At 39.2% G+C, this 14,701-nt stretch overlaps 1 protein-coding gene across 1 annotated transcript in view; it reads right to left on the reverse strand.

Moving 5' to 3' along the window:
- HSDL2 (hydroxysteroid dehydrogenase like 2) overlaps positions 1-14,701 on the reverse strand; it is a 57,574-nt gene that overhangs the window by 11,822 nt on the left and 31,051 nt on the right. The window contains exons 7-8 of the mRNA XM_004004010.5: positions 10,404-10,598; positions 8,432-8,503 (exon numbers count right to left, since the gene is read on the reverse strand). Of these exons, the coding sequence (XP_004004059.2) occupies positions 8,432-8,503; positions 10,404-10,598 (267 nt within the window). The remainder of the gene's footprint in view (positions 1-8,431; positions 8,504-10,403; positions 10,599-14,701) is intronic.

Genomic DNA, 14,701 nt, shown 5'->3' on the forward strand with positions numbered 1-14,701 from the left:
CACATATAAGTTTCATGAAGGCCCCACTGCCTAGAAACCGAGGCCATGGGAATACAGGTTGCAACATTTGTATTCACTTAAACCACTGGCCATGACCATTCAGCATATGATGGACCAGGGGAGAAGATCTGCAGGGCACAGGACTGTTCGGATCCCTTAGTATGAAGCTGTCCGTCAATACGAACACATCTTTATTTATCCTCTTGGAATCATTTGTGGGCAGTTTGGCTGCACCCAGAAACAGGTGACAGTAATTTGTTATTTAACTCAAAGGACAATCTGTACTTTAGGCTGAAGATCAGTTCTCCATCTATTTCCCAACTCAAATTATACCCAGTCATATTGCCCAATCGGAGAAGGCAATGGCAACCCACTCCAGTACTCTTGCCTGGAAAATCCCATGGATGGAGGAGCCTGGTAGGCTGCAGTCCATGGGGTCGCAAAGAGTCGGACACGACTTCACTTTCACTTTTCATTTTCATGCACTGGAGAAGGAAATGGCAACCCACTCACGAGTTCTTGCCTGGAGAATCCCAGGGACAGGGGAACCTGGTGGGCTGCCGACTATGGGGTTGCACAGAGTCGGACACAACTGAAGTGACACAGCAGCAGCAGCAGCAGCATATTGCCCAATATAACTCACCAAAGGCTATTAAATAAAATCTAATCAGCAGCACAAAGATCTACCTAGGACAATATAATCAATTAAAAGTATCTTAAATTTGTTGAATACAAATTACCTTCCATTATGCTTCCACAGACAAATTAAAAAAACAGTAAAAGCCTTCTCCTTTTCTAAAGTCCAGCAGATATTAAAGGTGAAATACTTAAGATCCAATGACTATGGAATTATTATTTAGAAGCCAATTTAAAAATTCAGGTATATATTTCAATATTTAATGCTGACAGTGCAGTGAGGGAGATACTCACATACACCCAGTATTTATAATTCTGGAAGGAAACTTGGTAATATGTGTCAGGAACCCTCCCATTGCCTGATCATCCACTTTTAGTGATCTACTAAAAGAAAATGCTGTAACATTTATACAATGGTCTAGGGCAACGGCCTAGAGTGCCAGGCTGCGACGGCTGGAACGGCCGAGAGGAGCTACCCCACGTCCGAGGTCAGTGGCGGCCTGGAGGAGACACCCGGCTCCGAGGTCAGGGGCGGCGGCCGGGAGGAGCTACCCGGCGTCTGAGGCCAGTGGCTGTGACCCTGAGGAGTCACCCATGCCCGAGGCCAGGGCCAGCGCCCAGGAGGAGCAACCCGAGGAGTGGTGGCTGCGAAGGCACAGGAGGGCCTAGAGGAGCCATCCCACGCTGAAGGTCAGGAAAGGCGGCGGTAAGGAGATACCCCTCGTCCAAGGTAAGGAGCAGTGGCTGTGCGTTGCTGGAGTAGCCATGAAGAGATACCCAACGCCCAAGGTAAGAGAAACCCAAGTAAAATGGTAGGTGTTGCAAGAGGGCACCAGAGGGCAGACACACTGAAACCATACTCACAGAAAACTAGTCAATCTAATCACACTAGGACCACAGCCTTGTCTAACTCAATGAAACCAAGCCATGCCTGCGGGCCAACACAAAACGGGCGGGTCATGGTGGAGAGGTCTGACAGAATGTGGTTCACTGGAGAAGGGAATGGCAAACCACTTCGGTATTCTTGCCTTGAGAACCCCATGAACAATAGGAAAAGGCAAAATGATAGGATACCAAAAGAGGAACTCCCCGGGTCAGTAGGTGCCCAATATGCTACTGGAGATCAGTGGAGAAATAACTCCAGAAAGAATGAAGGGATGGAGCCAAAGCAAAAACAATACCCAGCTGTGGATGTGACTGGTGATAGAAGCAAGATCCGATGCTGTAAAGAGCAATATTGCATAGGAACCTGGAATGTCAGGTCCATGAATCAAGGCAAATTGGAAGTGGTCAAACAAGAGATGGCAAGGGTGAACATCAACATTCTAGGAATCAGCGAACTAAAATGGACTGGAATGGGTGAATTTAACTCAGATGACCATTATATCTACTACTGCGGGCAGGAATCCCTCAGAAGAAATGGAGTAGCCATCATGGTCAACAAAAGACTCCGAAATGCAGTACTTGGATGCAATCTCAAAAACGACAGAATGATCTCTGTTTGTCTCCAAGGAAACCATTCACTATCACAGTTATCCAAGTCTATGCCCCAACCAGTAACACTGAAGAAGCTGAAGTTGAATGGTTTTATGAAGACCTACAAGACCTTTCAGAGCTAACACCCAAAAAAGATGTCCTTTTCATTATAGGGGACTGGAATGCAAAAGTAGGAAGTCAAGAAACACCTGGAGTAATAGGCAAATTTGGCCTTGGAATACAGAATGAAGCAGGGCAAAGACTAATAGAGTTTTACCAAGAAAATGCACTGGTCATAGCAAACACCCTCTTCCAACAACACAAGAGAAGACTCTACACATGGACATCACCAGATGGTCAACACTAAAATCAGATTGATTATATTCTCTGAAGCCAAAGATGGAGAAGCTCTATAAAGTCAACAAAAACAAGACCAGGAGCTGACTGTGACTCAGATCATGAACTCCTTATTGCCAAATTCAGACTTAAATTTAAGAAAGTAGGGAAAACCGCTAGACCATTCAGGTATGACTTAAATCAAATCCCTTATGATTATACAGTGGAAGTGAGAAATAGATTTAAGGGCCTAGATCTGATAGATAGAGTGCCTGATGAACTATGGAATGAGGTTCGTGACATTGTACAGGAGACAGGGATCAAGACCATCCCCACGGAAAAGAAATGCAAAAAAGCAAAATGGCTGTCTGGGGAGGCCTTACAAATACCTGTGAAAAGAAGAGAGGCGAAAAGCAAAGGAGAAAAGGAAAGATACAAGCATCTGAATGCAGAGTTCCAAAGAATAGCAAGAAGAGATAAGAAAGCCTTCTTCGGTGATCAATGCAAAGAAATAGAGGAAAAGAACAGAATGGGAAAGACTAGAGATCTCTTCAAGAAAATGAGAGATACCAAGGGAAAATTTCATGCAAAAATGGGCTCGATAAAGGACAGAAATGGTCTGGACCTAACAGAAGCAGAAGATATTAAGAAGAGGTGGTAAGAATACATGGAAGAACTGTACAAAAAAGATCTTCACGACCCAGATAATCATGATGATGTGATCACTCATCTAGAGCCAGACATCTTGGAATGTGAAGTCAAGTGGGCCTTAGAAAGCATCACTATGAACAAAGCTAGTGGAGGTGATGGAATTCCAGTTGAGCTATTTCAAATCCTGAAAGATGATGCTGTGAAAGTGCTGCACTCAATATGCCAGCAAATTTGGAAAACTCAGCAGTGGCCACAGGACTGGAAAAGGTCAGTTTTCATTCCAATCCCAAAGAAAGGCAATGCCAAAGAATGCTCAAACTACCGCACAATTGCACTCATCTCACATACTAGTAAAGTAATGCTCAAAATTCTCCAAGCCAGGCTTCAGCAGTACGTGAACCGTGAACTTCCTGATGTTCAAGCTGGTTTAGAAAAGGCAGAGGAACCAGAGATCAAATTGCCAACATCTGCTGGATCATGGAAAAAGCAAGAGAGTTCCAGAAAAACATCTATTTCTGCTTTCTTGACTATGCCAAAGCCTTTGACTGTGTGGATCACAATCAACTGTGGAAAATTCTGAGAGATGGGAATACCAGACCACCTGACCTGCCTCTTGAGAAATCTGTATGCAGGTCAGGAAGCAACAGTTAGAACTGGACATGGAACAACAGACTGGTTCCAAATAGGAAAAGGAGTACGTCAAGGCTGTGTATTGTCACCCTGCTTATTTAACTTATATGCAGAGTACATCATGAGAAATACTGGACTGGAAGAAATACAAGCTGGAATCAAGATTGCTGGGAGAAATATCAATAACCTCAGATATGCAGATGACACCACCCTTATGGCAGAATGTGAAGAGGAGCTAAAAAGCCTCTTGATGAAAGTGAAAGAGGAGAGCGAAAAAGTTGGCTTAAAGCTCAACATTCAGAAAATGAAGATCATGGCATCCAGTCCCATCACTTCATGGGAAATAGGAGGGGAAACAGTGGAAACAGTGTCAGACTTTATTTTGGGGGGCTCCAAAATCACTGCAGATGGTGACTGCAGCCATGAAATTAAAAGATGCTTACTCCTTGGAAGAAAAGTTATGACCAACCTAGATAGTATATTCAAAAGCAGAGACATTACTTTGCCAAGTAAGGTCCGTCTAGTCAAGGCTATGGTTTTTCCAGTGGTCATGTATGGATGTTAGAGTTGGACTGTGAAGAAGGCTGAGTGCCAAAGAATTGATGCTTTTGAACTGTGGTGTTGGAGAAGACTCCTGAGAGTCCCTTGGACTGCAAGGAGATCCAACCAGTCCATTCTGAAGGAGCCAGCCCTGGGATTTCTTTGGAAGGAATGATGCTGAAGCTGAAGCTCCAGTACTTTGGCCACGTCATGCTAAGAGTTGACTCACTGGAAAAGACTCTGATGCTGGGAAGGATTGGGGGCAGGAGGAGAAGGGGATGACCAAGGATGAGATGGCTGAATGGCATCTTGGACTTGATGGACGTGAGTCTGAGTGAACTCCGGGAGATGGTGATGGACAGGGAGGCCTGGTATGCTGCAATTCATGGGGTCGCAAAGAGTGGGACACAGCTGAGCAACTGAACTGAACTGTATATTCACTCAACATTCACTCAATACTAAGTTGCTATTTCAAAAATTTGTTTTTGAAGACATGGATAATAGGATATAATATTAATTAAAATGAAGCATATACAATTAAATATAATATGATCCAATCAGGTGAAATATATATTTGTGGATATGAATTTTAAGTTACATTTTCAGAAAATTTAAGTGACTGGAAAGAAATAAATCAAGACAAAAACAGTATTTATATTTGGACTGCAGGTTACACATGGTTTTTAATTTTTCTTTATTCTTTCTATACTAAGCTTTTATATATAAATTAATTTTTAAAACATCAAAATTGATTAAAGTACTTACAAAATCTATTATATGTGGACAAAGTTATATTAAAGTGGTAAATGCACAGTCAAAATTATTTTATTATTTTTAAAGAAATAAAGTATTAGCCTAGCAAGCATAAAAAGAATGAAAATATGCAATCTCAAAAGGAAAACAGAAAAGAAAGAAATAAAGCAAGGAAATTTTAAATTAATTAATCAAATGGCTGCATTTTTGTGAATATATTAAAAATTACTTAACTATATACTTTAAAATGGTGAGTTTGGGGTATATGTAGATCATACCTTAAAGCTGTAATAGAAGTAATGAATCAGTAAAGAAAAAAGAAGTATGAAAAATGAAACAAAATTTAAAACCTCGTTCTTAACAGCAAAAAATAATAAAATACACTAAAATTGAACTTTCTAGAAAACTAATCCAAAAAAAGGAGAGAAAAATAAACTCTAAAAAGGGATAAAATACACAAAAATCTTAACTTATAAATGAATACTACATGACAACACTTAAATAAATTTTAATACTTTAAATGGCTGGTTCTGGATTTTTTTATTTTAGAAAAAATCATTAATTGACTGAGAAAGAAAAAATATTTTCAAAGAAACAACTTCAGAAGACTCAAATTACTTACTGAGACATTTCAAACCTTCAAGAAAAAGAACATGGAAAAAGAAAGTTACCCAATTGACGCCATATTCAAAACAGAACAAAAAATAATATATAGGAAACAATAACAAAAATTTAGACATTAACCTAAACTGATAAAAAATCTTAACCAACATCTAACATCTTACTTATGGATAAAATCTAAAGATTTTCTCAATAAAATTAAGAATAAAAGAAGAATACCTAAAACAAATAATTTCAATAAATATTTCCAAATGCTTCTGGAAGTTTGAGTCAATATATTAAGATACATGCCAGAAATAATCCTGTAAGATACTATTATATGCAGATAATAAGTTTGACCACTTAGGAAATTCAAGAAATTACTCAATGATAATTATACCAACTTATGTGTATAGACAATTTGCTATATAAAATTCACAACATGATACTCTATCATACCTAACCTCATGATACTTGTATAAGGAAAGTAAGAGATGAGAAAACTGTTTCAGAGAGCTGAAGTGACTCGTCCAAAGTCAGAGACAAAAGTGGCAGGGACAGGACTGATACCCAGATCTGTCTTACTCCAAAGTCTATGCTTTCAGTAACTGTCTCGAGAAACTATTAGAAGTCTAAAACAGAACAAAACAAAAACTCATGAAGGTGACCAGATATAAAGTCAACATAAAAAGTTAGTTTCTCCTTATTGTTTATAACATATCTTGTTTCAGAAAGCACTTCAGTATGCTTAATAATTTATAAACGTAATTCATGATTAAAGTAAAAAGAAGTGAGTGAGGCTCTAAAAATGGCGACTGAAATACCCACCCAAGGTTACACAGCAGTAAGTGGCACAGCAGGAATTCCAGCCCAGGCGGTCTCACTGGGTAATATTCCTCCCCACTGTGTTCTACGTCTATGTAATTTTTATATAGCCAACATACAGGCTGAGCACAGCACTAAGGCATACACTCAGCAGAACTGCACCCAGCAGAGGCTGCTAAAACTGCAGGAGGCAAAGACAGGCTTGCTTCATGTTTCTGGAGGCAGGAAACATATAGGGATGCATTTGGTTTTAGAAGGCACATCAGACAGAACTAAGTTTACCATACAATAACTGTTGGAACACCTCTCTTACTAATAGGTGACTAATTTGGGTGACTTGTCCATTAATCAAGATATATCATCTGTATCATCTGAGGTGCCAAGGAGATGGCAATGAAAACTTCAGTGTAGTCTTGAAAGACACTTGCCAAGGGATAAACTGCACCATTTATCACCTAGACTATGATGACTGCACAAGAGAATAAAACTATAGGAGACAAACAAACCAGTAGTATATTTCAAAGGGACAGGCAGTAGACAACAAATATGGAAACTTTGGGGAAGGAAATGAAATCAAGTTCTCCTAAAATGAGTTTAGTAAGTCTATGATTAACCTCTACATCCAAAACTTCATTCCTTTGCTTGTTTCCTCTGATCTCAATTCTGTGCTAACTGAATACCAATTAACTAGAGTCAACTAAAATTCCTGTTGTTGGTAACATCACTGATGTATTAAAAATGCTGCTGATAATGATAATGTGTTATCATTAACACACGAGATGAGCTAACAGGCCTCTGAGCCATGGACCACCTGGCCAGAGAATCCTAAACCAGAGACATCCTGACTCCCGAAACTACAACCTAGAAATGTCACAGAGGACTTCCCTAGTAGTCCAGTGGTTGAGAGTCCACCTACCAATTCAGAGGACACAGGTTTGATCCCTCGTCTGGGAAGATCCCACATGCCAGGGGCAACTAAGCTGGTGTGTCACAGTTCGACTTTCTAGAGCCCATACGCTGCCACAAGAGAAGTCACTGGAATGGGAAGTCCATGCACTGCCATGAAGAGTAGCCCCATTCACCGCAGTTACAGAAAACCCAAGAGCAGCAACGAAGACCCAGTGCAGCCAGAGATATTAACTAATTTAATAAAAAGATTAAGCTGGAAATAAGGTTTGGGACTAAAATGCATTGCAGTAAGGTTCTATAGGTTTGCTAAAGGTACAGAAGAAACGTTTTCAACTTTCTAACCGCCATCTAAAAAAAGTCACTTAGATTCACAGAGTCTATAATATAAAAATAAGGTGAGGGTCCAGAGGAAGCACTGCTATTCTTGTTAATAAACTATGAGAGAAATTCTAATGGATTTTCACTGAAGAGTGTTTTTTTCTGACACCTTTCAGTAAGTTAGTGGCATAATGCCAGAACACAAAGATTAAAATGTAAACTCTGGACCAATTTAAGGGAGCTGTTGTTTCTAAATTACAAAATGAAACAAAGAAACCCAAACCTCCTTTGAAGTTAATTACATAGCACAAACTCTGTGAATGGTGTCAGATGTACATAACATGACACATTTTCCTCAAAATAAAATATCAACACAAAACACCTAAAAATGGTGCCAAGGAAAAGAAATAAAACCATTAAAAAGGTGCATTTTAAAGATAATTTTTTTTCCCTAAATGAAAAGAATATACTGAAAACTTCTCACCAGTAGAAGGAAAAAAAAAAAACAAAACACCTCCTTTGCTAGAATTAACTATGACATTACTTATCTAGTTTAAATTACAAAAATAGGGAATTCCCTGGTGATCCAGTAGTTAGGACTTGGCACTAAGATCCCTTAAGCCGTACAGTGCGCTGCCCCCTACTTCCTGCCAAATACAAAATAGTTTAAAAGCAGAAATGTACAATTCTACATTTTGGAAGATATACGTAAGTTGGTAACTTTATTTTCCCACAGAAAATCCAGTCTACAACTTACCATATGAGTCTGCTTTCTTTGTAACTATAGCTGGCTGTTCATCCAAGAAGAAATCTGGTAACAAAGGATGACCTGAAAAATTGATCCCCAAACAATCAGGTTAATGGAACAACTTCTGCATTCAGATTTTAACATCTGTTTAAGAAATATTATATGTTTTTATTATACTGATCATTCTGGAGCTGTGGAAAAGACTCCCAGGAGAAGTATCAAACTCCGACCTTCATTAAGCTACAATGCTTTTCCAATAACTTAGTTATCCTCCTCTCCTATGGAAAATTTCATCTTTAAAATCCAACCAAAGAGTGGTTAAGCCCTCAACTGCTCTCCCCAGAGCTTTCTACCCCTTCTCATCTACCCATGCAACCCTTATGTCCCACCTCCCTCCAAAACACTCTGGGCTCATTTCTTACCTGGTCCCCTTAAGACAAGGGGGTTCCTCATTAAGAACTTGTTTTCCATCTCTGTCAATGTGTGTCTGTCTTTCCCTCCCAGAAGATTAAAAAAACTGGAGGGCAGGGATGCACCAGTCCTTGTCGTATCGTAACACTTAATTGTAGTAGATAATCACATTGTTTCCAATACAATATGATAGAATTTTTAATTGAATTTAAAATTTTGTGTACAATGACACTATTTTTAAAACCTAAAGTGACAGTTTCACTATATGAGGATCCAGAAGACCTGGGTATGGTTCAGGTTCTGACACTTATTAGCTGACTGCTCTTAGGCAAAGGCTTAATCTCTTTGGAACCTCCTTCCACTACAAATATTAATTATTGAATACTCTGATTGAACCACAAGCCAGGCACTGGGCCAAGCACATGATATACATTTTTGCATTTAGTTCTTACAAAACTCCTGTGTAGAAGCTATCTTTCCCGTATTTTAACCGATAAAGAAAGTGAGGCTCAGAGGAAACAGGTGACCTGCCTAAGGCCACCCCGCTAGTGAGCAGCTAAACAGAAGTGGGAACTGGGTTGTCTCCTCCCAAACTCCACAATTCCTAATCACTGTACGATACTGCTTCCTTCACAGGACTGCTGTGAAAGTTAAATAGATACTATATATAAAAATGTTTTGTTAAACTCTATAGAGCTACTTCCAGAGAAGGCAATGGCACCCCACTCCAGTACTCTTGCCTGGAGAATCCCAGGGACGGGGAAGCCTGGTGGGCTGCCGTCTATGGGGTCGCACAAAGTCAGACACGACTGAAGCGACTTAGCAGTAGCAGCAGCATAGAGCTACTTCATTCTTTCAGACTGAAGAGACAGGGACGATACAAATAGAAACATGTGGTTTCTGTCACCAAGGAGCTCAACTTAATTACTAATATTTAAAATACACTTCTGCACAAATAAAATTTCCATTTGGGACTATGATTGTCTATCATACATTATATTTTATATGTAAAGTAAAAATGCATTATCATCACTATCATCCCCTGCAGTTACAACAGGAAGAATTATTTTTGAACAAGGGGTCTTCTGAGAACTCAAATCCCTGCCTTGTATGTAAGGCAGACCCTGTTCAGTTATCTTCACCATTCATCATGAAGCTACATTCAGACTGCACTTTAAGAGATAACATTTGGAAAGAGACAACGAAGTTTTTGTAAGAAACTTATCACTGAATCATCTGTACCAGGTGCTTGAACAAAATCTCTACTATGTTATTTTAAGACCAATTTCAGAAACCATTTTTCAGTTTTGGCTTCACGATTTAGAAAGGGTTAGAAGCTGATGGGACCTTTTCTGTATATCTGTTAAAAAGTCTTTGGGCTCACTTCTGTTTTCCCTTTCTCTTTTTTGAAAGTTGTGTTAGTCTGGGTCTTTCCCTTCCCTGGGAAGACAGTTTTTAAAAAGGGTGTATCAATGTTATAATCACATAAACACGTACACAAAACAGATGTATGTCCATCGCAGACAACGTGGACAAACACATCACTACTTTTTAAAACGAAATGCATTACCTGGTGTAATGGCATAGACATCAAAATTTTTTATTCCTTCTTCTTTTAAGATATTTTCATCGATAATAAAGTTTCCCGTAAAACTTTTTGGCTTTTTGAAAATGCAATATGCAGCATCTGCAATGATGTCAACTTTTCTACACTGGCTTTCGATACCAGATCCTCCCAGCATATCCATAGCAGCGGTGTGGATGGCTGTAGAGAAAACAAACACACACATACCTAACTTTAAACAGAGTAACAGAGCTATGTGAGGAACAAGCAAGACAATTTATCTCTTTATAACTCAGGTGATGAAAACACAGTCCAGAGAGCTTAAAGGATTTGCCCAATGTTTTACGGACATAACTAGGCAGACAACACGTGTGTCTCACTCTACACAACGCTTCCTTATATAGGACTCCTTCATGAGACTCACAGCAAAATTAGATTGCTGATTAAGAATGCTCAAAGAATTTGCATACCATTCTTGAGAGACAAGAAAGCCGGTGAGGAATACTAACAAGAGCACTGAACTGTAAATCAGGTCAGTGATATGTTTATGCCAACTATGCTGAGATTTTTGGCAGGCCACTAATAGCATCTTCTGGCTTCAGTTTCCTGTCTCTAAAATATGGAGTCCCTTTCCTAAGCTTATTTTCTCTTTTCCCTCCACTAGAATAAAGAAACATTGTCTTTCTTGTTTATCACTGTATCCCTAGTGCCTAAAACAATGACAAGTATACCATAAACATTTGATAAATACTGATTGGACTTGAGGGCCCTTGTACATCCAGATACTACTGTCATTTATGAAATACTAGAAAATAAAGATAAGGAAATAGAAAAAAAAAAGTGGGTTTTTTTTTTTTTTTTTTTGACTGCACCTCACCTCACAGTTTTGTTCCCTGACCAGGGATGATGAATCCATGTCCCATCCAGGGGAAGCTCTGAGTCTTAACCACTGGACCACCAGGGAAGTCCCAAGGAAGAATTTTTAAATTATCTATAATTCTTCTCCCCAGAGAAAATTATTATTAATGTTTGTACATGATTTCCACTGTTTTAGGTGCATATGATTTTTAGTTAATTGATTAATTTTGGGTTGCACTGAGTCTTCATTGCTTTGAGCGGCTTTAAGTGGAGGCTACTCCTCCTTGCGGTGCCAGGGCTTCTCACTGCGGCGTCTTCTCTGGTTCTGGAGCACAGGTTCTAGGGCTCGCAGGCTCAGTAGCTGCAGCCCTCAGGCTTAGATGCTCTGAGGCACGTGGGATCTTCCTGGACCAGGGGTTGAACCTGTATCTCCTGCACTGGCAGGTGGATACTTATACACTGTGCCATCAGGGAAGTCCCATACATACAATTTTTAAATTATGTTTTTGTGAAGTAACCTGAAAACTCTACCATTAATACTACATCATTAATTATGTGCTGTCAAAGTGGTGAATAGTAACTTATCTCAATTTACACTTAAAGCAACGAAAATTGATTTGTTTAAATGTATTTTAGGCTTTAATTTCTAGTAATTTAGATAAACGCCTCTCCATTCTACTGTTAAACCACCATTTGAAATCATTACTTACTGAAATAACCTATGTAATTCAGTCCACAAGATGAAAAGTTTGTAGTTTTTAAGAGCCGTTGACTCTTTCTTATTCAACAAATAGTTATTGAATGTTATATAAAAAAGTCAGGCCCTACTGGAGGTACTGGGGACAGATGAGTGGACAAAGCAGACAAGGTCCCTACTTTCATGGCAATTACCTCCTAGCATGCTTCCCTCTTTCAAAGTGTACACGTGAACTCGGGGAATTTCTCAAGTGCACCGAATTAGAAGATACCTCTCCACATTGTAACTAAAATTCCTTTTCTAGGAATATATTTTTTAACTTTACCAATAGCTCAAGAGCTCTGGCCTCACTCTTGAAGTGGTACCTTACGAATAAAAAATAGCAGCTAACATTTATTAAGTGTCCCCTGTGCTGAGCATGCCGCTACATACTTTACAAACACTACCTGAAGTAAGTCCACAAGGTATGTACCATTATTATCCTCACTTCGCAGATGACAGTATTCAGGCACAGAGGGGCTAAGTAACTGTCCAAGGCTACAGGAGCTAGGATTCAAATAGCTGGCAGCTTGACCTCAGAGCCAGGCCCTTAGCCGCTATGTGATTAATGGGTCATACTTTGTTAATCAACATTTGTAGAGTTCAGTTATCATCGTATTCCTATAAACTGAAGAATTTTTCTATAAATATTTCAATACAGACAATGAGACCGTATGCATACATACACACGCCACTCTCACTGTATACTATATGAATGGTATGCAAAGTCTTAAAAATTATTAAGAATATGTCATATAAGTATATACATGTCATGTACATGTGTGTGTGTGTATTCACACACACACGCAATATAAGATTAAGGGATGGTTTCCCAAACAACCTATCATTACTTTAACGACTTTTCTATGGAAGATACAAACAAGGCATGAATAAACCCCCTAAATCAGCAAGTGAGCCATGCAGTGACTCTCAGCAAAAGTTTTGCAATGTCAACAGGCCAACCCAACAGGTTATACAACTGACAATAAAAACAGATTAACAACAGGATGAATCAAAGCAAATTCCCCAATGATTTCTGGCAAAAAAAAAAATCAAGATTTATAATGAAAGCTGATATGCCTTGGATCACAAGAATCCTAAAAGCAACCCTGAAACTTAAGTCTTATTAAGCAATAACTGGAAAGTATAGCTCTCCTGATTACAGCTTGGTATATGAAAAAAATTTCTGTCTTCTAATCACAAGAAATAATTTTAGTTTTTCCTTTTTTTAAAAAATACTTTACTGAAGAGATGAATACATATTTTAACCATTTTCAATCATATGTATATATATTTTAACCAGTTTTTTGCTGGAGTGCATGCAAAGTCACTTCAGTTGTGTCTGACTCTTTGCAACCCTATGGACTGTAGCCTGCCAGGCTCCTTTGTCCATGGGATTCTCTAAGCAAGAATACTGGAGTGGGTTGCTATGCCCTTCTCCAGGGGATCTTCCTGACCCAGGGACTGAACCCTCATCTCTTACATCTCCTGCATTGGCAGGCAGGTTCTATACCACTAGCACCACCAGAGAAGCCCTTTTGATGGGGTAGGTACATGTTATTGGTTTTCTTTCAGATTAACCTTTTTAAAAAATTTTATTTATTTATTTTAATTGGAGGCTAATTACTTTACAATATTGTAGTGGTTTTTGCCATACATCGACATGAATCAGCCACAGGTGCACATGTGTTCCCCATCCAGAACCCCCTCCCACCTCCCTCCCTATCCCCTCCCTCAGTGTCATCTCTAGGCACCAGCCCTGAGCATCCTGTATCATGCATCGAACCAGGACCGACAATCTGCTTCACATATGATAATATACACGTTTCAATGCTACCCTCTCAAATCATCCAACCCTTCTCCCACAGAGTACAAAAGACCGTTTTTTTACATCTGTGCCTCTCTTGCTGTCTCGCATACAGGGTTATCATTACCATCTTTCTAAATTCCATATATATGTGTTAGTATACTGTATTGGTGTTTTTCTTTCTGACTTACTTCACTCTGTATAATAGGCTCCAGTTTCATTCACCTCATTAGAACTGATTCAAATGTGTTCTTTTTAATAGCTGAGTAATATTCCATTGTGTATATGCGCCACAGCTTTCTTATCCATTCATCTGCTGATGGACATCTAGGTTGCTTCCATGTCCTGGCTATTATAAACAGTGCTGCGATGAACACTGGGGTACACGTGTCTCTTTCAATTCTGGTTTCCTTGGTGTGTATGCCCAGCAGTAGGATTGCTGGGTCATAAGGCAATTCTATTTTCAGTTTTTTAAGGAATTTCCAAACTGTTCTCCATAGTGGCTGTACTAGTTTGCATTCCCATCAACAGTGTAAGAGGGTTCCCTTTTCTCCACACCCTCTCCAGCATTTATTGTTTGTAGACCCTTTGATAGCAGCCATTCTGACTGGCATGTGATGGTACCTCATTGTGGTCTTGATTTGCATTTCTCTGATAATAAGTGATATTGAGCATCTTTTCATGTATTTGTTAGCCATCTGTATGTCTTCTCTGGAGAAAAGTCTGTTTAGTCCTTTGGCCCATTTTTTGATTGGGTCATTTATTTTTCTGGAATTGAGCTGCAGGAGCTGCTTGTATATTTTTGAGATTGATTCTTTGTCAGTTGCTTTGTTTGCTAATATTTTCTCCCATTCTGAAGGCTCTTTTCACCTTGCTTATAGTTTCCTTCGTTGTGCAAAAGCT

The sequence above is a fragment of the Ovis aries genome, chromosome 2 (genome assembly GCF_016772045.2).
Source record: "Ovis aries strain OAR_USU_Benz2616 breed Rambouillet chromosome 2, ARS-UI_Ramb_v3.0, whole genome shotgun sequence".
NCBI classification, from domain to species: domain Eukaryota; kingdom Metazoa; phylum Chordata; class Mammalia; order Artiodactyla; family Bovidae; genus Ovis; species Ovis aries.